The sequence below is a fragment of the Odontesthes bonariensis genome, chromosome 14, assembly GCF_027942865.1.
Source record: "Odontesthes bonariensis isolate fOdoBon6 chromosome 14, fOdoBon6.hap1, whole genome shotgun sequence".
In the NCBI taxonomy this organism is placed as follows: domain Eukaryota; kingdom Metazoa; phylum Chordata; class Actinopteri; order Atheriniformes; family Atherinopsidae; genus Odontesthes; species Odontesthes bonariensis.
This window is the reverse complement of record NC_134519.1, coordinates 27,938,841-27,962,732: the sequence shown is the minus strand read 5'-3', so window position 1 is coordinate 27,962,732 and position 23,892 is coordinate 27,938,841. Positions and strand designations below refer to the sequence as shown.

At 42.5% G+C, this 23,892-nt stretch overlaps 3 protein-coding genes across 6 annotated transcripts; 1 reads left to right on the top strand and 2 right to left on the bottom strand.

Moving 5' to 3' along the window:
* The first annotated feature begins 492 nt into the window (after positions 1 to 492).
* On the top strand, positions 493 to 8,891 carry LOC142399279 (WD repeat-containing protein 48). Of its 2 annotated transcripts, none has more exons than XM_075483864.1 (18): positions 493 to 572; positions 1,249 to 1,389; positions 1,524 to 1,599; positions 1,716 to 1,928; positions 2,017 to 2,105; positions 2,405 to 2,506; positions 2,590 to 2,814; positions 3,122 to 3,196; positions 3,508 to 3,610; positions 3,703 to 3,800; positions 4,724 to 4,831; positions 4,926 to 5,022; positions 5,122 to 5,217; positions 5,358 to 5,463; positions 5,572 to 5,659; positions 6,916 to 6,992; positions 7,093 to 7,285; positions 7,417 to 8,891. In XM_075483864.1, the coding sequence occupies exons 1-18, from the start codon at positions 525 to 527 to the stop codon at positions 7,510 to 7,512; spliced, it is 2,031 nt and encodes a 676-aa protein (XP_075339979.1). In that variant the 5' UTR covers positions 493 to 524; the 3' UTR covers positions 7,513 to 8,891. The 2 variants fall into 2 exon arrangements, with proteins under 2 accessions (XP_075339979.1, XP_075339978.1); XM_075483863.1 differs by having other exon boundaries at positions 1,521 to 1,599.
* Positions 8,892 to 8,965: 74 nt separating this feature from the next.
* gorasp1a (golgi reassembly stacking protein 1a) lies at positions 8,966 to 15,481 on the bottom strand. Of its 2 annotated transcripts, none has more exons than XM_075483865.1 (9): positions 15,315 to 15,481; positions 14,534 to 14,614; positions 14,208 to 14,411; positions 14,009 to 14,095; positions 11,726 to 11,892; positions 11,266 to 11,401; positions 10,981 to 11,089; positions 10,733 to 10,876; positions 8,966 to 10,618 (listed from the first exon to the last, which is right to left on the bottom strand). In XM_075483865.1, the coding sequence occupies exons 1-9, from the start codon at positions 15,375 to 15,377 to the stop codon at positions 10,167 to 10,169; spliced, it is 1,443 nt and encodes a 480-aa protein (XP_075339980.1). In that variant the 5' UTR covers positions 15,378 to 15,481; the 3' UTR covers positions 8,966 to 10,166. The 2 variants fall into 2 exon arrangements, with proteins under 2 accessions (XP_075339980.1, XP_075339981.1); XM_075483866.1 differs by having other exon boundaries at positions 11,762 to 11,892.
* A 676-nt stretch (positions 15,482 to 16,157) lies between these two features.
* LOC142399278 (cysteine/serine-rich nuclear protein 1-like) lies at positions 16,158 to 22,710 on the bottom strand. Of its 2 annotated transcripts, none has more exons than XM_075483861.1 (5): positions 22,565 to 22,710; positions 19,916 to 20,136; positions 18,063 to 18,325; positions 17,680 to 17,982; positions 16,158 to 17,550 (listed from the first exon to the last, which is right to left on the bottom strand). In XM_075483861.1, the coding sequence occupies exons 2-5, from the start codon at positions 20,106 to 20,108 to the stop codon at positions 16,633 to 16,635; spliced, it is 1,677 nt and encodes a 558-aa protein (XP_075339976.1). In that variant the 5' UTR covers positions 20,109 to 20,136; positions 22,565 to 22,710; the 3' UTR covers positions 16,158 to 16,632. The 2 variants fall into 2 exon arrangements, with proteins under 2 accessions (XP_075339976.1, XP_075339977.1); XM_075483862.1 differs by lacking the exon at positions 22,565 to 22,710 and adding an exon at positions 22,054 to 22,533.
* Positions 22,711 to 23,892: the final 1,182 nt, after the last annotated feature.

The window sequence follows — 23,892 nt, the reverse complement described above, 5'->3', positions numbered from 1 at the left end:
ATGGCTTTGCGGAACATACCAAAAACTGTTGTATTTTTTTAACTTTTTAAAAAAATCTTATAATCTTTTAAATCTTTTTTTCAAGGTGTGTTTTTCAAAAGCTAAAAGATTCTGCTGATAAATTGAATAGTTTTGTGTCATATTTTCAGTTTTCTTTCAACCAGATAAAACCTATGAATGGACATCCTCCAAGAGCGACAAGAGTAATGATTCCATTTTCTAAATATTTAATTTTATCTATGTGTGTTGGGCTGTGCTGTTACAGCAATGAACCCCGTTCAAAACTGGTTTCCATAAGTCTCACAGGTTCTAGGCTCAAAAGTCGTTTTTATTAATAACAACAACATAACAATTTCAACTTTGTCGCCCAGTGGCAGCTTTAATAGCCCGGTATGGAAAATGGATGGATAAAAGTGAGGGACTGTGGAAAAAACTACATTACCCATGAAGCTCAGGTACGCATGTTTTCTTTTTTCATTGTTCCCCGGATATAGCATCACATGAATTGACTGTCAACATGCAAGATGGCCACGCATCACAGGCAAAATGCTGCTGGGCGGAGGAAAGTACAGGTAAATATTGAGAGCTGCATCGCTAATAAGTCTGTGGCAACGGTGACATTAGATTTTTCAGCTTAAAGAGGTGCATCACAAATACTCCACTGCCAGCAAAAAGCACCAGCAAAAGCAGCCCTGCTGTTATGACTCATAGCACAAGCCGGCTAACCTAGCTAGCTTAGCTTAGCTTAGCTTAGGTGAGGTATTAGCGCCTTCTGGTGCGGGTGCGTCTAAATGACAACATGCTTTTGTTGTCATTTAGACGCACTTGTGTCATAAGTGCGTGTAAGAGAACGTAGTATCTTAGAAACTGGTACAACATTCTGCCATAAAGCATGTATAAATTAAGTACTGCAGTTTGATGCTGGCACGGTGTTCATGGTAGCTAGGCTACCACTGCATCCCGGCTCCGTCTAATTGCTGGTAAAACGTAGCCGCATCAGTGGTTCTGTCGTGCTCCCAGTTCGCTACCGCACGAGCGCTCGTCCTGTGTGCCAGATCTTAAAGCGAAAATGCGTTGTCTCTCTGCTTCCGTGTAAGAATTTTTTTAATCTAATTTTCATGTTACCTTTGCAGGCCCTTACAAGACAAGTGCACGAACCGTGTTTCAGCTTGAAAGTAGATGTGTTTTGAGTTACATTAGAGGTTGTCCGGGTAGGAGTCTGACCTCGTATACATCTTTGTGTCACAGGTGTCCTACGTCATTAGAGATGAAGTGGAAAAGTACAATCGAAATGGGGTAAACGCACTCCAGTTAGACCCTGCCCTGAACCGGCTATTCACTGCTGGGAGGGACTCCATCATCCGGATATGGAGCGTCTATCAGCACAAGGTAAAGTTCATGATCCTCTTAAGCTGTATAGGGATAGTAAATTATTTCACACTTGGGCAGATTTTTACATGCATCGCTATCTCTTAAATCTTTGTAATGAAACCGTTCAAATGTTGCCTTTGTCATTGCAGCAGGACCCGTACATTGCATCTATGGAGCATCATACAGATTGGGTTAATGACATAGTCCTCTGCTGCAATGGGAAAACATGTGAGTTGTAATCAGTTGTAATTTTAGGATTTTGGCATTGTGCATTTTAGCTTCTGGGGCTTCGTTTGTTTTTGTTTTTTTCTCCTCTATTCTGACAGTCGGGTCTCTCTTTTTAGTGATATCTGCCTCATCGGATACAACAGTCAAAGTATGGAATGCGCACAAAGGATTTTGTATGTCTACGTTACGAACACACAAGGACTATGTCAAAGCTTTAGCTTACGCTAAGGACAAGGAGCTCGTGGCGTCGGCGGGTCTGGATCGACAGATCTTTCTTTGGGACGTGAACACACTAACGGCTCTCACCGCTTCCAACAACACGGTCACCAGTGAGTAATGACTTAAACCCCGTGACAGTGTCTGTGGAAGATAGTTTGCAGCCCACCTTTGGACTCACCACCGTTTGTTTCCCAACAGCTTCGTCACTGAGCGGGAACAAGGACTCAATCTACAGTCTGGCCATGAACCAGATGGGTACAGTTATCGTTTCTGGATCCACTGAAAAGGTTTGGGTTTGAGTGGCACACACATACACACACATGAAGAAGGGAAACTTGAATAAACCTATACTGTGATTAGTTTACCTGTCATGCTGTCATGTTATTTAGAATATTTATTCAGCTGTAGCCTGAAGCTTTATTAAAAAATACACTTAAATTACAGATACACGTCCAGAGCTTTTGAATTTGTGTGAGGCTTTTGGGCTTCAGTGGTATCAGCTGCATCTACAAGCTTTAATGGAACTGAAAGCTTATTTGCTGTGTTTTATATTCATTATTCCCCTCATTTTTCTTTTCTTCTGCAGGTTCTCAGAGTGTGGGATCCTCGAACATGTGCAAAACTGATGAAGCTCAAAGGCCACACGGACAACGTGAAGTCACTGCTGCTGAATCGAGACGGCACTCAGGTGACTTGCTGAAAGATATCTAAAACGTTGCAGTGTTTAGAAAAAGGTTTTTAATTGCGGGTTTGCCGCCGCCTCCCTTACAGTGCCTGTCGGGCAGCTCAGACGGGACCATCCGGCTCTGGTCACTCGGGCAGCAGAGGTGCATCGCCACCTACCGGGTGCACGACGAGGGGGTGTGGGCCCTGCAGGTCAATGAGGCCTTTACGCACGTATATTCTGGAGGTAGAGACAAAAAGATCTACTGCACTGACCTGCGTAACCCGGACATCCGCGTGCTCATCTGTGAGGAGAAGGCCCCGGTGCTTAAGGTAAGAAGTCAGAGCACCTGGAGCAAAGCTCGATGCCCCCGTTTTAGCAAACACGGCTGAAATTAAATAATCTTTCTGAGACTTTTAGTAAGATTTTATTTGGAAATTGTATTATTTAGGACCAGGTTCTAGTCTTGTCTGTTGTCAGGTTTTCAAATGTGTTTATGTAACTTCTGGCATTTGAAGCCCTTTTACTGTGCGATTAGCTAGTTTTATTTTCTTATTATCTTCTCCATGCCCCCGTCCCCCCCGTCCCCCGTCCATTTGGAATCACTCAACCTTTCTACTGTCTTTTTCTTTTGCTTAGATGGAACTGGACAGATCTGCTGACCCACCCCCAGCTATCTGGGTGTCCACCACCAAGTCATCCGTTAATAAATGGGTAAGCATGCGTGACCCCTCTGAGATCAGCGTACGACTGTCAAACCTGATAAAGTCTGGAGGAACGCTTGTTCCCAGCCAGGCGCCGGTGCTGTTCAGCTGTGATCCTCCTGCAGTTCGTGTAAAACTTTAAATCATCTACGTGATTTGGTTCGGCGATACACAGAAGATGTATTTATATTAATCAGTCACAGCTCTGTGAAGGAGTAAGGAGGTGATTCTGAAAATCCAGGTTGATCTTTAATGAGTTTGGCTGTTCTCTGCGGGTGTGTGTGTTTAATTTAGTTTTGTGTTTTCTGCTTGCTTGTGTAGTCTCTAAAGGGAATGCACAACTTCAGATCATCGGGGGAGTATGACAATGACTGCAGCACACCTCTGACTCCACTGTGTACTCAGCCGGAACAAGTCATTAAGGGTAAAGTTGTTTGTTTGTTTTAAAAACTTCTCCAAATCACCTTTTCTGGTATTTCATGTAATCAAAGAAGATGATCTCTCTTGCTTTTGCAGGAGGTGCCAGTATTATACAGTGCCACATTCTGAATGACAAGAGACACATACTCACCAAAGACACCAACAACAATGTGGCATTTTGGGATGTACTAAAGGTAAACCACACGCCGTAGTTTTGATATTCTAGATGTATTGATTGCCTCGCGATGTCTCGAAAGGATCCTTAACGGCCTTCCTGGTCCAATCCTGCTGAGGCACCGTTCTGACACAGAGAATCCTGTGATGTACTACAGCTTAGTACACGCTGTGATTCTCAGATGACCAACGTAAAAGACTGGTGGTGAAACGGTGTTTACAATCATCATCCTGCAGTGTGTGAGCAATCTGTTTTTTTCAGCCTTCAGTTCATGAAACCAAAGTCTTCCACTCAGCAGGGGTCGTCGTACAGTCATCAAACACGTTGCAGCCAAGATCCTCGGACGTGTGCCTCACAGTCCGGCTGTTAGTGGCCTTTATATGACTGCTGGTATCGCACAGTGTGTACCTGCCACAAGCTCGCTTCTGTGCATCCTGAATCTTCTCCAAGCGCCCATAATCCTTTGCTCATGTCGAAGATTTTGCAGAAGTGCGGCTCGACATGCGTGCAAAGGAATATATATATATATATATATTTTTTTTTTTTTTAAATTAGTTTTTGAAGTATTTGTTGTCACTCTGAACTTCGTTTTGATATTTTCCATCACAGGACAGTAAAGCTGTCAGGGAGCCAGCTATGTGGAATCATCCCTTTGACTCTGAGAGGCCTTTTAAGAGCGATATCTTTTTTTTCTTTGTTTCTTTTTAACTTCCCAGGAGACTAGTACTTTTATTACTATCTGGGATTTTTTTTGTGGGGGGGTGGTGGTATGTGCCAAAGGTTAATTGTTTATGATTTGCTCTGCCACGTTGATTTTTCTCTGCAGATTTTGAGCAAATTTGCTCAAAAATGAGTTTTATCTCCTGATATCTGTCGGTGAAATTGACCTTGTGTGTTTGTTTTGTTTTTTTGTTTTTCTTGTTGCTTTTTTTTAACTTTCAGGCTTGCAAGGGTGAAGACTTAGGGAAAGTGGAATTTGATGAAGAGATTAAAAAGCGCTTCAAGATGGTCTACGTGCCAAATTGGTTCTCTGTTGATCTGAAAACTGGGGTGAGTTTCAAGCGTTGCTTTGGCAGCTGTTATCTTTTCCAACTCGCGTGTTCACCCGTACGCTGCCTGTGTTCATCTGCTCCACCCCGAATAGATGCTTACTATCACTCTGGACGAGAGTGACTGCTTCGCTGCCTGGGTGTCTGCAAAGGATGCAGGATTTTCAAGTTCTGATGGCTCTGACCCAAAGTGTAGGCGACTACCCATTGATATACAAATATATGTTCAAATAAACGCGGTGCCGAAGCTCTAGAGTCACACCGTGGAAACGCTCTCATTCCTCCCCACAGTGAACTTGGGTGGACTGTTGCTCCAGGCTCTGCTGGAGTTCTGGCCTAGAACTCGCATCAACCCCATGGACGAGGAAGAGAACGAGGTGAACCACGGTGAGCAGATTGTTTCTAAAGTCACAAAATTATTTTTTCTAAAACTGAACCCATCCAAAGACAGATGTGCCGCACGCCGACGTTTACCCAAAGTGTCGCAGAGTTTCTTATTCTAACGCTTTCCGTTTTTGTGCCCACAGTGAACGGCGAGCAGGAGAACAGGGTTCAGAAAGGAAACGGATATTTCCAGGTTCCACCACACACCCCCGTCATCTTTGGAGAAGCAGGAGGCAGAACTCTTTTCAGGTACTGTTTGAGGAACAAACCCATAATATGTGAGTGAGGGTGACCTGTAAACCCAGACAGTTGTTTCTAGGCGAGTCTGATTCCACCTCCGTGTTGCTTCTGCTGCAGGTTGTTATGTAGAGACTCGGGTGGCGAGACCGAGTCCATGCTGCTGAATGAGACGGTCCCACAGTGGGTTATTGATATCACTGTAGATGTGAGTATTGATGCTGCTTTGATGTTATCTCGGTTTTCTTTTTCTTTACATGTCTACGTCAATTTCTTCTTTCTTTCCTCTCACCTCCTTTCGTACAGTTCGTGTCCCTCCTTTCGTTGTCTGTCACTCGTCTTCTGTCACTTCTCCTCTTACTTTAATTACTGCAAGATATGAAAAAAAATTCCAAAACTAGAACGACCCCAATTCCAAAAAAAAAAAGTTGAGGCACTGTGTAAGATGTGAGTACAAGCAGAAAGCAATGATTTACAAACATAAACCAAAATATTTCATTCATAATGGAACACAAAAAAAAATTGTTTTTAAAGTGAGACATTCTGATTCTACTTAGTGACAAATGTTACATACAGTTGTCATAGATGTGGTTTAGTGTTTCTTACTGAGAGACCTTCTGTTAAACCTGTACAAACCTTCCAACACCGGTGATCTCCAAAGAGAATTTGAAATTTGTCTGACAGAACAGTTTTCTGCTTTGCCTCAATCAGTTTAAATCGGCTTCGGCTCAGAGATGGCAGTGGCTTCTCTGTGCCATGTTCACATCTGGCTTCCTTCTTTGCATAAAGGAGCTTTAACCCGCATGTGTGGCTGGCACGTCTAACTGTGGCTGACTTTAATGCGGTGCTGCCACATTGATTTTAGCTCATCTTGGTGAACTTCTGCCCATCTTTACTTCTCAGGACTCTGCTTCTTTAAGGTGCTCTTTTTCTACTCATTCATCTTACTGACCCATTGCCGATTTGCCTAATTAGGTGCAACATGTTCCTCCGGCTGCTTCTTTTTGGTACTTCTTACGCTTTCAACTTTTTTAGACATGCTGCTGCCAAATTCCAATGTGTAAATATTTTGTTTTTATAAATGGTAAAATGTCTCGCATTCAACAGTCATCACTTTTTATCAAAGATGAGATTTGTAAATCATTGCATTATGTTTTATTCTGTTTATTTACATTTTATACACTATCCCAACCTCCTTTTGGAATAGGCAGTTTGTGGGGGAAGGCAGGGAAAGCCATACAAGACAAAAACTATATCCTACAGCTAAAGCTAGCTGTTTGCCTGTCGGCGATTATCATGATTTATTATTATTAGCTTCATACGATATTTAAAGAATATCATAAGCTTTTATGTCAGAATTCAGACGGACCAGTTTTAGTGTTTTCTGAGCTGGGAGTTTACATCTACTTTGACATCTTGTTTCCGCCGTCACTAACACGCGTCGTCCTTCTTCTTCTTTTCCAGAAAAATATGCCCAAGTTCAACAAAATCCCGTTCTACCTCCAGCCTCATTCTTCCTCTGGTGCAAAAACTCTAAAAAAGTGAGTTTGGCATGTCACGTTGCAGAAAAAGCAAGCGGCCTGTACAGACGGCTGCAGCCCACCTGCAGAACCCGATTTATGCCTTCTTTGTGTCGCTCAGGGACCGTCTTTCTGCCAGCGACATGCTCCAGGTGAGAAAGGTGATGGAGCACGTTTATGAGAAGATCATAAACCTGGACAACGAATCGCAGACCACCAGCTCCTCAGCCAACGATAAACCGGGGGAGCAGGAGAAGGAAGAGGACATGGCTATGCTAGCTGAGGAGAAGATCGAGCTTATGTGTCAAGACCAGGCATGTTGACTCTTTTTTTTTTAAAGAAATAAAAAGTTCCGTGTTTATCTCTTGCACGCTGCCATCAGTATCCAGTAATCGCAGCCGTGTCGTTCATTTAAGTGACGTCTTTGTTTTTGTCCTTTAACCAGGTTCTAGACCCCAACATGGACCTGCGAACAGTTAAACACTTTATCTGGAAGAGCGGAGGGGACTTGACACTTCACTATAGGCAGAAGTCCACGTGAAAGTCGCCGTTTTTACAACCAGAACTCTTTCTCATTTGCCAATCACCACCCACCTCTGATATGTAGTACCCTAAACCCCATTGTGTGGTCAAGAGTCGCAGTATGAGAATCCAGTAAAGTTGCGAGGGTGTGAATCACGGTGTATCATAGGGAAGTGACCCGAGCAGTCCGGCGCAGCCAACACACTCCTGGGGGGTGGGGGAGTGGTCCGTACTGGTTCTTTAAAAGATTGAGGAATTGACTGTTTTTCCATGTTTCAGCAACTTCTTTTCTCTTCGATTTTTTTTTTTTTTCTTCCCCTTTCGTTCCGATTGGCATTTATTTTTAAACGACTGAAGTTACGGTCTGTATTCGTGTCTGAGTGTGTGTGTGTGTGTAGGCACATGGATGTAGTAGACTGTTTTGCTCTAGTACATTCCAGAAACTGTTCCTGTTCTACAAACACTGCACCCGTCTCAGCAGAATCACCAGTGCAGGAGTACACTTGGTCTCTGGGTAGCATCACAGCCCCCCCCCCCAAAAAAAAAAAGAAATCCTCATCCGCTCTGTTGACCATGTTAACTTGAATTAACCCTTTACTCAGACATCTAACTATCGCCGAGCTTGAACCTCACTGACAGAAGCACTTGTGTTTGTCTTTATTTTTTAGCTGTGCTATTCTTCATGGAATGAATGTTCTTTTTGTAAATATACATGCAACATTTGATTGAAATTACTTTGTTTTGCAGCATTTTTTCTTTTTTTTCTCTTGTACAGTTTCAACAGTTGTTTTTCCAAATCCCTAGAGCACATTCATGATTATGAAGGTAATGTGACTTGGATGTTAAGAATTGCATTTGTTGTATTCACTGCAACCCAGAAGTTCAAGTTTACACTGAAAATAGTTGTTTCAAGTCATCTTAGCAATTGGAAAATTATGTATAAGGTATATATCCTACAATAACTCGTAATTACATGCTGTGTTTGGCTCACAAGCGGTGATTCTGGTGACATTGAGGGCTGTTCCTATTGTATATTTCATTTAGATTTAATGGCCGTAAAGTAGAACTCGACGGGGAATTTCATCCAAGAGTTTATGAGCATCCAGCCACTGTGGGAAGTTCACCAAAGTGAAATAAACGCTAACTTTTGCGTCTCTCAGCGCGTTTCCGAGCAGGGTGGCGGATATTTTCACAGGAAATTCTATGGAGTTAATTTTTGCCACGATGAGTGTGTGTAACGCCATAACGGAGGACGTGTCGGGTGAGCTCTAAATTGGCCAAAAACAGGATGTGTACCACGATTAGGCCATAACACTGCAATATTCCTTGTTGTAATAATTTGTGAAATATGTATATTTTAGGCATTCAAAGAAATAAATTGGAATGGTTTAACAATGACGGATCTGTGGGGAGTATAAATGGATGTTGTGACGTGTTCCAGCTGGTGAGCGTGAAATAAAAACAAAGGACACTTTTTCTTTCAAAATCAAGTGACATGATTGTTTAACAATCAAAGATTCACCCCTTACATTCATCCAACACCTCTGCGCTCATCCCTAACAACAAACACAATCCATTAATAAAATCTGCAAAAAATACTTCCTTATTTTACACACTTGCACCTACTTTGACTATGACAAATAATAAAAAGCCCCATAAAGAGAACAGCAGAAAACTAACACTCATCTAGAGTACTCCCAAGATGCCAGACTAAAGGTTTCACCTCGAAAGGAAACACGCAACATACGCGCGCTGCCTGTAAACTTGCAGGCAGCGCTAATTTAACTTTGCATAGATCATGTTAATTACATGTGAAAATAATTCTATTCTAAATAAACATATGGGGGTGGGGGGTGCAAATGACTGGCTGTACAGCTGTAAAAATCTGATACGAAACTTCTCACAAGCTATGAAGTTTAAAAAAAAAAATCAAATCAAATTACCACCATAATTAAAAAAAAAAAAGACAGTGTGAAACACAAACTGACCTCCGCCGACCTGTTGTTAAAACATGCACCCAGTACTTTCACTTCAATACAACAGGACTAATAATCGTACAGCTAAAGCCCTTTAAAATCCAGTAGAGGGGGACGTAGACTCAAAGTGTCCAGCTTCTTGTGATTTAAAGCTCTGTCTGATTGATGTAAACGATGCTTCTTTAGAACATCTTGATGAGATTTAACAGTGCGTCTCTGACTGCCACTGTCGTAGTTTCAAAGACCGTGACAGTGTTATAGATATGAAGGTGCAGCTGAGCTGTGCAGTAGTGAAATGTGTTTATCTTTGGAAGCATTCAAGTATTTATCGCTTTGATGTTTCAGAAGCAAAAGTATCATTACCCGTGTCATCTGAAAATGTTAAAAATTACAACCCTTTTGGCTAAAAGTAACTTAACTCTCACATATAAAACAAACAGGATATTGCTGCAGTAACTAGTTATTTTCCTCTGCCGTGTTAATGCTGTAGGTTTTTCATGTAGTGTTCCAGTCATTTAATGATGCAGCCATACTCTCATGTAGACAAGAAAGATAAAATTAGAGAGGGCACATTTTTTGCTCAGTCTAACCTGTGTCTCCTATATATGCATTGCTAAAAAAAAAAAAAAAAAAAGTAAGATTGTCAACTCCATATTAAATATGTGTTCTCTCTGTACAGCCTGATGGCAGCTTACTCTTAGTGTGACTCCTCTGGTTCCTCCTCATCGTGCTCATGGCTGCACTGAGCAGCAGGAGTCACCTTCACAGGCTCTGCAGACTCATACGTCGACTCTTGTGTATCTTCGACGGCCTGAGGAGGAGAATGGACTCCAGTTGACTCATTGCCAGCGGAGGCTGAGGCGAGGTCGACGGGAGACGGGCAAGGAGAGTCGTCTGCGGGGACCGAAGGCTCCTCTGGAAGGGCAGCGCCGGTGTGAGGAGTCGGGCTGGACTCCTTGATCAAGCTCTGTTGGTCAGCGGACTCCGGGAGCAGGTGAGATGTTTCAGCTGGTGGGAGGCCTGAATCAGACAAAGTGTCGGTGGAAGTGAGAGAAACAGAGAGGTCCAGGGCTCCCTGGGAACTGTGCTCCAGTGGCTCACTCTGGTTCTCTGTCGATGATGAAAGTAGGGCGCTGTCCTCCAGCTCCTCTGCGCAACAACAACAAATTTTTTTTTAAATGTCAAGAACAGTCTTGTTTAGCAGCCATATCTTTACAGAAAAGCTCCTGGATGCAGCTAAGAACAACTGCTATGTTTACTCACCAACACCAGACAGTTCACCATCCTTCTCCTCGTGCATAGCCAGTGAGGTGTTAGTCATGTCAATGGACGACATGGACAGGTCCAGCTTGTCCACCAGGTCCGCAGTGTCGGGGTTCATCGCTGCCACTTCAGAGTCAGAGAAGCCTGGAAAGAACAGCACCATTTATCTAACTATTTCAGGAAGTATTTCACAGTCACGGAGTGTATCATGATCCTCTTAAATCACTGCAAACAGGATCTGTGCTGACCAGGGTCCATGACTCGCTGAATGGGTGGAGGTAGCGGAGCTTCCTGGAGTGTGATCTGATCCATGCTCAACAATTCATCACTCTGGCCTGAAGGAGCCATCAGAGGTGCCTGGAAACAAGAAAATAATGTGAATAAGGACAGATTCAAACGTTAAGACTTTGTTGTTGAATGATTGTGAAGAGATCATCTGGAAGTTTTCTATTTTAAACTAAATACTTTACTGTTACTTGTGAGATTATTGGACGAGTCGAGCTATTAGTTGAGACATTAATGGGCAGATTTACCTCTGTGTATCCGTGTGTATGTGGCTGTGGAGAGGGGTCCTCCTCTGGAACAGGGGAAGAAGAAGGCTTCACTGTCGGCACGTCAGGATTTGCAGGGATGCGGTGCAGGTAGCCATAGCCGATGCCACAACCCAAACTAAGGGCCAAAATGTTCAAATTCAGCAAGAACAATTACAGCACCAATTCTTGAACAAACTGCATGCTTTGGACTAAAGTGAAGCTGAAAAATGTGGGTACATTAGACACCAAGTGATTTAGTGTACCCTGAGTGATTACTAGTGGATTTATTTGAATAAAATCCCCCAAAATATAGGCTACAGTTTAGAAAGAACAGAATACATCTGCATGTACCTTCTCTTCATGTGGCAATAACCCTTAGTGATGCCAAACACAAGCATCATTTTCCCAAATATAAATTCACAAGTATGAGGCTATGAGATGGAAAATGTTTTGGTCTCACCCTGTAAGATGTCCTTGTTTTTCCTCTGACTCATACCTGCCCTCTCCTCCCCAAGCTCCGTTGGGTGTGACCACCACCTCTCTGCAGGCCTCTGTTTGTGTGTTGTACACCAGCAGCTTCAGGGGCTTACCCTCATGTGCCTCAATCAGCGAGAAGAAGTCCTCTGACTGGAAACCAAAAAGCTTGAATTAAGCACAGATGGTCTTTTACAGACACACTCGCGGCTGTTAAAGGGATAATCCGGAGTAAAATGCACTTTAGGTCAATTTACGGGATGTTGGGAGTACATACGTTGAGTTGACATCAAAATCATTTAATTCTGATGTGTTTTGAGAATTTTGATTTGACCGTTTTCAGCCAAAAGTCGTTAGCCTGGAGGAGAGTGGGGCATATGGTATCGCCGCTACAAAACGCTATTTTTACACCTCTTCTACAGCTCCAAACAACATAACACTTACGTGGTAGTGAGTAGAGGGTCCCTAAATCCAAACAGAAGTGTCCCGAGGTCCTCATGTGGTCGGATAGAGAGTCCAGAATGAATTTAAAACCAGCCAGTATCTTTCCGGAAATGCTCCTGCTGCAGCTGGCATCTTCAGCGTAAAGTCCGTATAGTAGAGCCGAGTGTGGAGTAACACGCTCTGGAAATTCACAATTTCGTTGCCGTTTTTTTTTTACAAACATAGTCCAGTATTTCTTTCAAAAGTGAAATGAAGTTGTATGCAACAGCAAAGCCTAGCTTACTAACAGGTTGGAATTTTATAAAATGTCACGTGACCTTACGTCTCGCGTGACCTAGCCTCCTGTTTACGGAAGACGTCTTTTGTGTGACTGGAGTGACCATCACAGAAGAAGGAGAGGTGTGTGAGCAGATTATTGAACAAACAGCGGAGCAAACTTTTGGAGTTATGGTGCGTGTTTGTTCCTATCCTGGCTTTCGAAAGAAATACTGGACTATGTTTGTAAAAAAAAACGGCAACGAAATTGTGAATTTCCAGAGCGTGTTACTCCACACTCGGCTCTACTATACGGACTTTACGCTGAAGATGCCAGCTGCAGCAGGAGCATTTCCGGAAAGATACTGGCTGGTTTTAAATTCATTCTGGACTCTCTATCCGACCACATGAAGACCTCGGGACACTTCTGTTTGGATTTAGGGACCCTCTACTCACTACCACGTAAGTGTTATGTTGTTTGGAGCTGTAGAAGAGGTGTAAAAATAGCGTTTTGTAGCGGCGATACCATATGCCCCACTCTCCTCTAGGCTAACGACTTTTGGCTGAAAACGGTCAAATCAAAATTCTCAAAACACATCAGAATTAAATGATTTTGATGTCAACTCAACGTATGTACTCCCAACATCCCGTAAATTGACCTAAAGTGCATTTTACTCCGGATTATCCCTTTAAGTTTTCTATGTGTATCAGGTAACGTGCAAGGAACACATCACATTCAGTACCGTGTGAAAGTCTTGAACCACCCCTCATTTCTTAATATTTTGCATCCAAGCAGCCAGACTTTCTTGTAATCTTTTAAAGTGGTTTTGAGCAATAGTTCTCCAGACTTTCTGAGGGTCTTTCAAAGGTTGGACATCGGCTGCTGTTTCGCTTATTTTCATTCTATTCCTGGTACCTGACCCTTTCCAGAAGTATCTTTTTTTGTTTGTTTAAGTAACTCAGCATTGACCGATGAATCATTAAAGGGAAGAAGAAGAAAAAAAGGAACCTAACCCAAGGGACAGTGTGTCAAAACATTGCAAACAACTTAGCAAAGAACCCATTTAAGATGGTATCTTTATGCACTTTGGAACTTGCAAATATACATAATGAGTTCCAGTTTCTTTAGTTGCACCAATGAAAAATACTTCAGATAACAGTTTCACAAACACAGATTAGTATTTTTGCATTAACACGGAGATTGCCAAAGAGCTATTAGCTGAAAACTTGACATATCTCAGCATGGTGTATGTACAGTGTGTCCTCCCCAGAGCCCGGACCTCAACATTACTGAAGCAGTGTGGGATCATCTTGACAGAGAACGGAACAAAAGGCAGCCGACATCCAAAGAAGAGCTTTGGAATGTCCTTCGAGAAGCATGGAGAACTATTCCTGAAGACTACTTAAAGCTCTGTAGAATTGCATTGTTTTTGCCTTATATACATATATGCCGTTCCATTGATGTTTGCACATTTCAATAAATGAGACTTTTTCACAGTACTGTATGATCAAACTTAAACTGCAACATGTATTGAACATAAGTGGAGATACGTGATCTTATGAGTCTTACATCCTGCAACACCTGATCTGCTCCAACTATGTAGTCACTGTGGGGCTGAAGCCCTGCCAGTGCTGCAGGTGAACTGGGTTCCACATCCTATGAGAAAGCAGTTTAAGTTAAGGACCAAATGGAACGAACAAACTGTAAAGGATTCATTTATAACAGCAAGGTCAGTGGGTTTTCAGAGCTCTTTTGAGATGCAGCTCACCAGCACATGCCACACATTCTCACTGGCTCCTTGGTAGCTGCAGAAGCGAACACTGGCACCCAGCAGACCCTGGCCTCCCCACATGTTACTCGGCAACACATCCAACTCACGGACCCTTGTGGTTTTAGAGCTGTACACCTCCATTTTCACTTCTTTCTCCATGTTGGCTTTCAGGAGCTCCTTTAACTGGTCATTTTCCTCATTCTGGTCAAAGAGCAGGATTTGATTTATAGCAACAAAGCCTGTGTTGATGAACTGTTTACATGTTCTTCTACTTCTCTTATCAGAGGTCTGTGACTAATGTACATTTGTATATGAATACTTACAAGTCTTCTGTTGTCCAAAGACAGAATGAAGTCAAAGAAGGGCTGCAGCCCTGCCTTTTCTGCAGGGGAACTAGGCTGCACCTGCCAAAGTCAACACAGGAAACTTCATATCGACTAACTAATAGAGCGTCATCTCTGCATAAAGTTATACAATTCCTATCAAAGTTAAAATGAATAAACATTATGTTAGTCTAATAAAAATCTCCTGCAACTACTCCATAATAATTATTACTAATGGGACTCATTAATTAGTCATTTATAACAACTTAAGAACTCTAAATTCCTCTAATCTATACAACCTGTCAGAAACTCACATTCAAAAAGCATAAGTCTTAGTAGATTTATCACTTATTCGACTGATAATTTCGGCAGCACTGTAATGAAACTGAGTACTACACCCTATTTTTATTTTTTTGCCGCACAGCGTAGCCTAAAGTAAAGTTATGACTTGTAAACATTTCTCCTCTTTTAGGAGGTTAGTCCTCGTACTGAAAATTATCTTGTCAAATCATAACACACATGAGCAACCTCTCAATGTTAGGACACTTCGAGAGAAGTTAATTTGTGAGATTCAAGATAACTTCACACAAATGGAGAAAAACAAGGTATGTTAGTTTTGTGTATGAATTCCCACTTGGGGTAACAGGTTAGCAGTGCCACCTCATCAGGTTTTACACCGCAACTATTAAGCTAGCTCCCTGTTAGCATACAGTAACGTCTCACGATAAGCTGCAGGACGCGCTGCTTCGGTTTCAAAACTGAGAAGTTCTGTTAGACTTACGGCATGCACGTGATATCCGTACGTCCCTCCTTCCGACGCTTCTGAACTCTGTGATAACCCCATTTTGGCTGGATACAATTAAATATTGTTATCGTCAGAAAAACAACCTGATAATTGCTACAGCTGACACTTTGCGACCATCTTGTTAGCAGCCCACAACAATCGAGCATCGCTGCTGTCGAGCAGAAACGCACAGCGCATGCGTACACTGACGACACAAACCTAGTATTATATAGTTTGAATTTCCTCAAGTATTTTAATGTTTATATTACTATTAATTTCCAATAGTGCCAGGGTTGCTTCATATTTTACTACTCTTTTATAGTGGTGGTGTGTTGAAATTAAGATAAGAATTTAACAATGATTAGATAGCGGTAGCAAATTAAACAAGGATCATTTTATCACAGGACGCCTTCTGATACACTTCAAAGAAAGTACAGGTGTGATTTGAAGCACTAATATCCACCGCATTCAATTTGCATATGAGTTTTGGTAATGTTCACACACACTGGAAGGTTTAAGGTCAATGTTAATGTGCTTTTCTTGCAACAGGGAATGAAAAAAGGCTGCTGTCAAAAGTCAGGTATTGCCTGCACACTTTGACATTGCAGTACTTTCAATGTCACTGGTGCAACAGAAGTGAATCTATTAATAATTGTTGTGGATGATAACAGAAGCCAAAGAGAAACTCTTAGCCCACAAATCACTCAAACTGCTGTCATTAAATCCTCTGAAATGTAAAGCCTATTAACCTATACCATCGCTTCAGCTACTTGAATTAGTCAAATCTGCATCTATTCAAGATTCCACAGAGCAAATCATTACCATTTTTTTAAACAAATGTGAAATAAATAAAGATGTTTTATTTTATTTTAACTCCAGTACAGAGCTTCTCCGAACAAACTGTTCAAGACATGAAGGATAATTCACAGTGAGCACGTTGTGAAAATAATTCCCGTAATGTATCAACTCTGTCTAATAAAATCAATATAAAATCTGATAATTTTGGTGTTTGTGGTAAAAAAAAAAAGAAAGAAAAATAATTAACAAACACAACAGAAATCATTAAGTTTAGGAATAAAAAAAAAACGAGACACATACTAATTATTCAAGTGTGCAGTTAAGGCAGTAGAAAAAACATTGTGCAGTTAGGAAAAATAGGTTATCAATCATTCTTTGTACATTTAAATATTACAAATATATAAAAGCAGTGCTCTTTACAGTTCATTCTCTCAGACAGGTTCTTGCTATATATCGCAAGATTTTTCAAATCAACTATAAAAACTCTGCGTCTCTAGAATAACTGCTCTGTTCTCGATTAAGTCAGGCCAATCAGAGACTCCAGGAGGTGAGTGCTCGACTCGTACTGTGGTAAATTAACAGAGCTAAACAGCTGGAGGGGCTGAAAACTGCCTGAATGCCTATGCTCTTTGAAAGAGCTGCACAGTGGTCCGAATGGGTAGTCGCTGTCGAAGAACTCCAGGTCGGACTCAGAGGAGAGGCTCAGGTCCACGTATCTGCCTAAGGAATAGTCCACAGTGGGGGAGGGGGTGTTGGGGAAGTCCTCAAGAGAGTCGTCATCGAAGAATTCTCTGGACTGATTGGCGTTCTCATCAAGATAGGTCCTGCTCATATTGTCTGTGAATGTCATGGTTGCCTCTGGTCCTATACTGTCGGCAGTGGTATTATTAGTGGCAGAGCTGCTGCTGTGCTGCGTGAGTGGTTGTTTTTTGTGCCTCAGCTGGCTGCAGGAAGGGTTGTTATTTTCAGAGTCAAGACGACTAAGGGCAGAGGTGAGCCTTCCATCAACTTCAGGAGGTCTCTGACTCCCACTGAGGAATCCTGCTGCGTCAGAGTCAGAGGAGGAGCAAGAGGATTCAGTCATGTCGCTGCTGCAGCTGTTCTCTTCAACCACCAACCGCTCTGGGGTGAAATGGAAGGATGGTGTAGCGGGCATGGTGAGAGGAAGGCCATCCTCCTCCAAGGTGAACCCAAAGGGACACCTCTTATCCTGCACTGGATGAGTCTCGTCCTCGTCTTCATACTTCAGCTCCTCTGGAGGTCCTGTCTGGTCCTCTGGGCTCAGTGTTTCAGCTTGCAGTCGCCTCTCCAGTTCTAGTCTCATGACAGTGTGGATGTAATGGGTCCGCACATGCCTGGCGTCGAACTGGATGCACCCCTGGGTGTTTCCACAGTTGTCCTTTGTGCATCCACAAGGGAAGTTAAAGCGGTCCACCTGTGAGTCAAAGAAAGCAGGGAGAGAAAAAGAGTCATCGTGGATAAATCAAGTTCATATTCATCCTTACACTGTATGCTGGCTCCCTGGTTAAAGTATTTACATATATGTAGTGAGTGAGTGGTGTACCTGGCATCCGATGCCTGCCAGATTGCATGCACAGGTCTCAGGCTCGCAGAAGCCCCGGCAGTCACAGCCACAGTTTTCTCTGGAGAGCCGCAGGGCGTGAAGCTGCCTCTTCTCCTCCCTGTCAATGAACTTCACCTCTGCTGCCTGGAGGATGGCTTGCCGCTGTTTGGAGGAGAATGGCTGAAGGAAACTTCCATCCTCCTGCTCGGTGTCTCTCACAAGAACGTCAGCGTCTTCATCGATGACTTGATCCATGGAGAGCCTGTCTGCTTCATGTTGGTCAACAGATCCACTAACGATCAGCTGGAATCAGCAAAATAGATTAAGTAAGCGGACGTTTGTGCTGAAGAGCAGTGAAAGTAGAATAAATCAAGTACACTTACTTTGTGTTTTAATGCCTCAAACCTCTCCTGTCTCAGTTTTTCTCGGCGTCTCAGTCTGCGCTTGTGCCGTTGTTCCAGTGCATGCTCTGCCACTGTGTACCTTTGGAGGGCGCTGTGTTTCTGCACCATGCCGAGGGTGGCACCTCCACGACTGGGCACACTGGTGAAGCCCTGGCAGCGTGGGAAACTGAACACTGTCACCTGATCAAAGCGCACGTTCCTCTGTCCTTTTGTAAGCTTGGGCTTCTTCAGGATGGACCGAACTGGTTGTGTTAGAAAAACAAACACCAGAAACATCAGATCAAGTTTTAACAAGGGAATCTGACACTTTTACAGATCATAACAATCTACAGTAAAATCAACTGGATGTTCTTGATCTTTAATCTCCCTAACTTTATTTTACTGAAATCCATCATGTTAAAACATACAGAAACATGAAAGCGCTATTTTTCTTAATAAAAACATCAAATTCCCATCATTTGATTTTTAGCGTATGCCATCCTTCTAAATTTCACACTCTTGTCAGAAGTAGTTCTCCTTAAAGAAAGAAAGTCGAAGAAGCTTCACACAAAGACAGTATGACAAATGCAACTGTGAAGTACTCTAAGAGGGTTGTTGTTTTTTTTAGCCCAATTATATGAAGTAATTCTTGATGCTTGATAAAAACTGCCCCTTGAACTCACGTGCTTTACGAAAATAATTGGGGTCAGTAGTCGAACATGCACATGGAAAGGCGACACCAGGATTGCAACAATGACGGATCAATAGAGGTGAAAAGATGTAAACCCGTTTCTGACTGCTCTTATTTATAGGTGTACCAGGATATAACTGACTATGACTGTTTCAGTCTAATGTCCATCAGTTTACCGCTTTGGCCTCAGCTAATTGTCTGACATGTAAACGTGGCTAAGGCTGAACTCTAGCTGAAAAAGTAGCTAAAAGCAGAGAGCAGTTTGCTCTATTTGTCTCAACGGCTCTGTTTGTCTGAACACTTCCATGCCTGGTACATATGGTATAGACTGTGTTCGTCCTGCTCAAGAGGTTACTGTAACCTTTCTGAAAACACCTCTTGAACCCTCTATTTGCTGGCACAAAAGCGTCCTGATCCCTTTGTACCTTTTTCCTCATCTATGTCCTCAAGCCGGCATGTGGAGATCTAGTTTTATCTCATCCAAGACATTATGGATCTGGATTTTCGTTTTTTTGGAGCACTCTTCCTCTCCTCCTGTGTCATTTTCTCTTCCTTCGTGTCTATTTGTTTGCTTTGTAGCAGCACCAGAAAGGACCTTGAAATGCACCTGGAGCTGCCCGTCATCATGAATATGAATCTATCTGGAACTGCGTCAGCCCAATCTTGGACATTCACACATCATCTGTTGGATGCCTGTCCATCCTGGAAGATATCCCCCCTGTGCTGCTTTCTCTGAGCTTTTCCTAATCTGATCCGGGGGTCTAGGGTGTGACACACAAAGGGTTTAAGGCTCGACAGCAGTGACTGTCTTATCACCTTTTATCACTGCAAGTGATGAGTGGCAGCATGTTGAGTTTCATTATGTCTAAATAAAGCCATTTGATAGGACTTGTCTGAAGCGATCCTGCTATTCAAATCGATTCAACAACTTCCTATTGCTTAGGCAAATGATCCTCTACACCACAGAGGCGAGTCACTCTCTGCGTGTTATCTGGAGCGGTCCTAAGGCTGGCGTTTTCATATCAGTCAGTCATAACTGCTGCTGCCAGGTGATAAGAGACACTCCTATAAAACGCTGATGGGAAAACGGGCAGATAAGGAAGAGGTTTGCATTATTTGAAAGGGGCGAAAATAAACAGTCGTGCCTAGCTGGGATACTTACTGGACAAAGTGCTGGGTGCAGCAGGACTGTGAGGTGTGAAGTCTTGGGCCACAGAGGAGCTGCCCTCCCCATCGGACTCCCACTCTGAGGAGGCAGGGGAGGAGAGGGAGCATGGAGACGAAGAGGAAGAGGAAGATGGGTAGGAGGGGTTCGTCTCTACCGCTGCAAACTTTCTCTTCAGGATGCCTCTCATTGTTTGGCAGTGATGTTTGATGCACAATCTACACAAACACAAAGGAAATATGGACATTGGTTGGAATAACTAACACTCTGTGTTAATCAATGCTCTGATTAATAATGTAAGAAACTAAAGTGATTCATTATCTGGTTTCAACCAAAGAGCGGCACTTATTTGACCACTCCAGCAAGATATCCATCAGAAGATATCTATGAATTATTCACGGTGTTCACCATGAACGCAAAATGTTGCCACACCGTAACAATGATGTGTTCGCACATCTGTCTGAGGCTCCAAACGCTCACACCACCTTTTGAAATTGACAGTCTTTCCTGCTGAGAACTGCAACTTTTGCTGGTCGAGCTGGTCTCAGGCCACAAGTTTGTTTCACTTGATGTCATTTTGACAGAGAATATCCTACAAACTAAGGTTTCAGAAAAGTACTCATGGGAACTGAAATCCTACACTTTAATTACAACCAGCTGTGCGTTTGAGAGTTTGAGAGTTAAAAAAAGAAGAAAAAAAACAACAACAACAGCTCGTCTTCTATTCCCGCACGGCAATAAACATTCCAGTGATTCTTCAAGTTTTTTCGTGAAGAATACTGCAAACAGTGGTATGCTAAGGGTGTAATGGATCGAGCTGCTGCCATTTTTGGATGTGAACATGGAAAGTAAATCCAAATGAAAGTAATTTGAGGGCAACAATCCACAGCAAAGGTTTAAGAATCTGCAGAGAAAGAAATTCAGAACGTACAAAAAAAAAAAAGAGGATGTCAGCAAAACAGGTAATAGCTTTGACTGCCAAGTTCTCGACTGACTTTGGACTGAATTGTTTTCATCGGTCTGGCAAATATTACGAGATCCTTCAGCTTGCACCCACAAAAAAATTTCAAGATAACAAAAAAAAAAAAAAAAAAAACACCAGACAAGTTCGTTGAAAGCGAAACTTTTCAGATGTTTAGTTTTGCTTGGACAATTCCGAAACTCAAAAATGTTCAGCTTGATGTCACAAAAGTTGAGGAAAACAACAAAAATTCACATTTGGAGAAAGAAAAAGAACTTCTTTTTTTTTTTTGCTAATGTTTAGGCTCAACTTGGGTTTGATTCTTTTCTCGAGGGAAAACTCATGATACAAAAGGTTCAATATGAACACTATAAGTTAAAATTTATAGAGTGGGACGTTTTCAGCCAAGTGTTAGGAATCCAACTGGTAACAGCAGCTACCGAAAAAAGCTCCAGCATCTTCACATCAGGTGAAACAGCGACATGTCTTCTTGTTAGAAGCATTGTGTAACTTTGTCTGCACTAACTGCCATTATCCCGCACTTACACACAGTCAGTCACGGTCCACTAGACAAAGGACTTCTGACTGTCTGCAGCAAAGCAAATACCAACCAAATAAACCGGCGTGTGCGTGTCTGTGTGCACAGAGACTAACTTCCTGGATTCATTGCAAATAAGAGGTAAAACAAGAGACAGCTCAGCAAGTATTTTGTACAGTTACAAAGCTTGAATGGTGCTTCATAGATGACTCTTATCAATGTAGCAAAACAATGTTTTCCTGTAAACACAATTACAGTCCATGCAATTCCAATTAACACTGCAATGCAGTGCTGCTATAGCTGTCTCGTGGCCCAGTTACATCACTTTTATTGCACATCTGACAGAGCAGAGACTTCACTGTACATCTAGGTATCCACTGAGAGGACATCAATTATTCAAAAGATTCAAAGCAACAGCAGCAGCAGTGTGCACGAGCGTTCTCACGTGTATATGGAAAGGGACTGTGACGGGGTTAATACACTTAAGAAATAAAGGACAGGCCGAAGACGTTTCACTGTGATATCATTGTAAAACCAAACTCCGTCGACGCACGGTTAGTGTGTTTCACTTTTGTCGTCACGCACACTTTAAAACCCCTTCAGGAATGTTACGCAGATGTCAAACGGGGTTTTCACCGGAGGAGTGCAGGAGTCGTTTCCTGTTTGGCGTAATAACAGTCATTAGGCGGCTGACCTCTTCACCTCTGGCGGAGGAAGACACACACGGTGGTCCTGTCAGCGACAATGACAACACTGTTCCCCGCTGTCCACGCGCTCCCTGCACGGGCACAAACACTTGCGGGCACAGCCTCCATTTAAACTGATTAAAGCAAATGTCCACTGACGCTCCACAGCACCACAGTTAACACATTCTGCAGTTTGTTTGGGGTATTAAAAAAAAAAAGAAGAAGTATTTATGACTCCAAAACGGTGTTAAGAAGCTAATTTGAAACAAAGCAACTGTATAATTAGTGTAGTAATTAGTCTTACGTTACCATCATATAAGCGACGCAATGCTTCATACACATAAAGCGGTATACATGAAAAAACAACAACAAGAAAAACTTTCAATTCACTTTTAAGTACAATTAATACCAAAAACCCTACGAAATATTATAGCACGGTGAATTAATGTTTGGTTACTCACCACAAAGTAAAAGACAGCATAATAATAAGGAGGGCTGAAGTGGACAAAAAGTTATGGGTCTTGTCAACGGTCCAGCCAGCTGAGCATTTTGTGTCCGCCTGTGTTTATGTGAAGCTACACAGTAGTGCCCAGTGTGAATATGAGAGCACTGGTTGGGAGCTCCCGAAGAGACACGGTGTTAGAGCAAGAGAGTTCCCTGTCTTAGAACCGGCTGAAGCCTCGCACCTGCGCACTGCTGCGTGCAACATGTCGGACTAGCTGGCTAGTGATTGGTTTAATTCGCCATTAAACAACAATAGCGAACGTGCACTTTTAAAAGCTCAAGCAGAACCAGACAATTCCAAATTATAGCCTCTACTGAAAGATTTCAGAGCATTTACCATTCATACACATAACACAACATTCACCAAAGATTGATATTAGCATTTTTCAATCAAGACGCTGTGTTGAACAAAGCCGGAAGTGCTACGGACTTTGTGCTCTTGTGTTACACATGTTGTCTCTGTGTCCTCTCTGTCTTTTCTTGACGCAGACGGTGACACACGCAGAGGCGGGAGACTCACTGCAGCCCACAGATTCCTGTCTGTTTTGTTCACACTGTGCTGTTACCACCAGTGACGAGCTGGTAAATAGAGAACCTTTAAACCTTCAGCTCGAGATTATAATCGGAAGGTAAACAGCTGCGTGTTTGGTTTCACTCCAACTGGATGCAAATTGGTTGTAAACTTTGATCATTTTCAGTGAAAAGAAACTCAGTGACACTAAGAGAAAATGGCAAAGTTATGGAAAGACTCGATATTTACTGAAATAGGATAAAGTTCAATTATATTCAAATTTTCCCTGTCACCCACGGGCTGTATTGTGCGTGTGTTTTTAAGTGCCTTCGGGCCTGTCATGGAAATGGTGATTAGATACTTGTAAAAGGTGACACCTTCTCGTTGCATTCGTGTTGTTTTACTGAATTAGGACTCCTGGAATATCGGTGTTCCACAAATTCCAAAGCTGTTGATAGAAATAGGATTATGGATCTCCCCTGCTTCTGTGCCAAACAGACATTGTCATAAAATAAAGTTTATCAGTGCACATTTATACACAGTTTAATTTTGAAATATCCAAACTGAGTTTTTTTTTTTTTTTTTTTCACAACAAGAAGCCTGTAAGTAGAGATAATTAAAGGATTAACATTCCAGCGGCTCTACTTTTAAAGATAATCATAGGCTACTCTGCGTACCCGGCTAGGAGGAAAATGAAGCTGAGCTCTCACGGAGACAGACAGCGCACCAGATTAACAGATGGACGGACAGATGAACGCAAAGACTACAGCACTT

Coding starts and splice junctions, on each gene's coding strand:
- LOC142399279 (XM_075483863.1), top strand. CDS start 525: ATGGCCACGCATCACAGGCAAAATGCTGCTGGGCGGAGGAAAGTACAG. Junction 1,600..1,715: donor CTGCTGCAATGGGAAAACAT/GTGAGTTGTAAT, acceptor CTCTCTTTTTAG/TGATATCTGCCTCATCGGAT. Junction 3,197..3,507: donor AGTCATCCGTTAATAAATGG/GTAAGCATGCGT, acceptor TTGCTTGTGTAG/TCTCTAAAGGGAATGCACAA.
- gorasp1a (XM_075483865.1), bottom strand. CDS start 15,377: ATGGGGTTATCACAGAGTTCAGAAGCGTCGGAAGGAGGGACGTACGGA. Junction 14,412..14,533: donor CTTTGGACAACAGAAGACTT/GTAAGTATTCAT, acceptor CTCTTTGACCAG/AATGAGGAAAATGACCAGTT. Junction 11,402..11,725: donor AAACAAGGACATCTTACAGG/GTGAGACCAAAA, acceptor TTTGGCCCTTAG/TTTGGGTTGTGGCATCGGCT.
- LOC142399278 (XM_075483861.1), bottom strand. CDS start 20,108: ATGAGAGGCATCCTGAAGAGAAAGTTTGCAGCGGTAGAGACGAACCCC. Junction 18,326..19,915: donor TGCACCCAGCACTTTGTCCA/GTAAGTATCCCA, acceptor TAACACAACCAG/TTCGGTCCATCCTGAAGAAG. Junction 17,983..18,062: donor TTGAGGCATTAAAACACAAA/GTAAGTGTACTT, acceptor TGCTGATTCCAG/CTGATCGTTAGTGGATCTGT.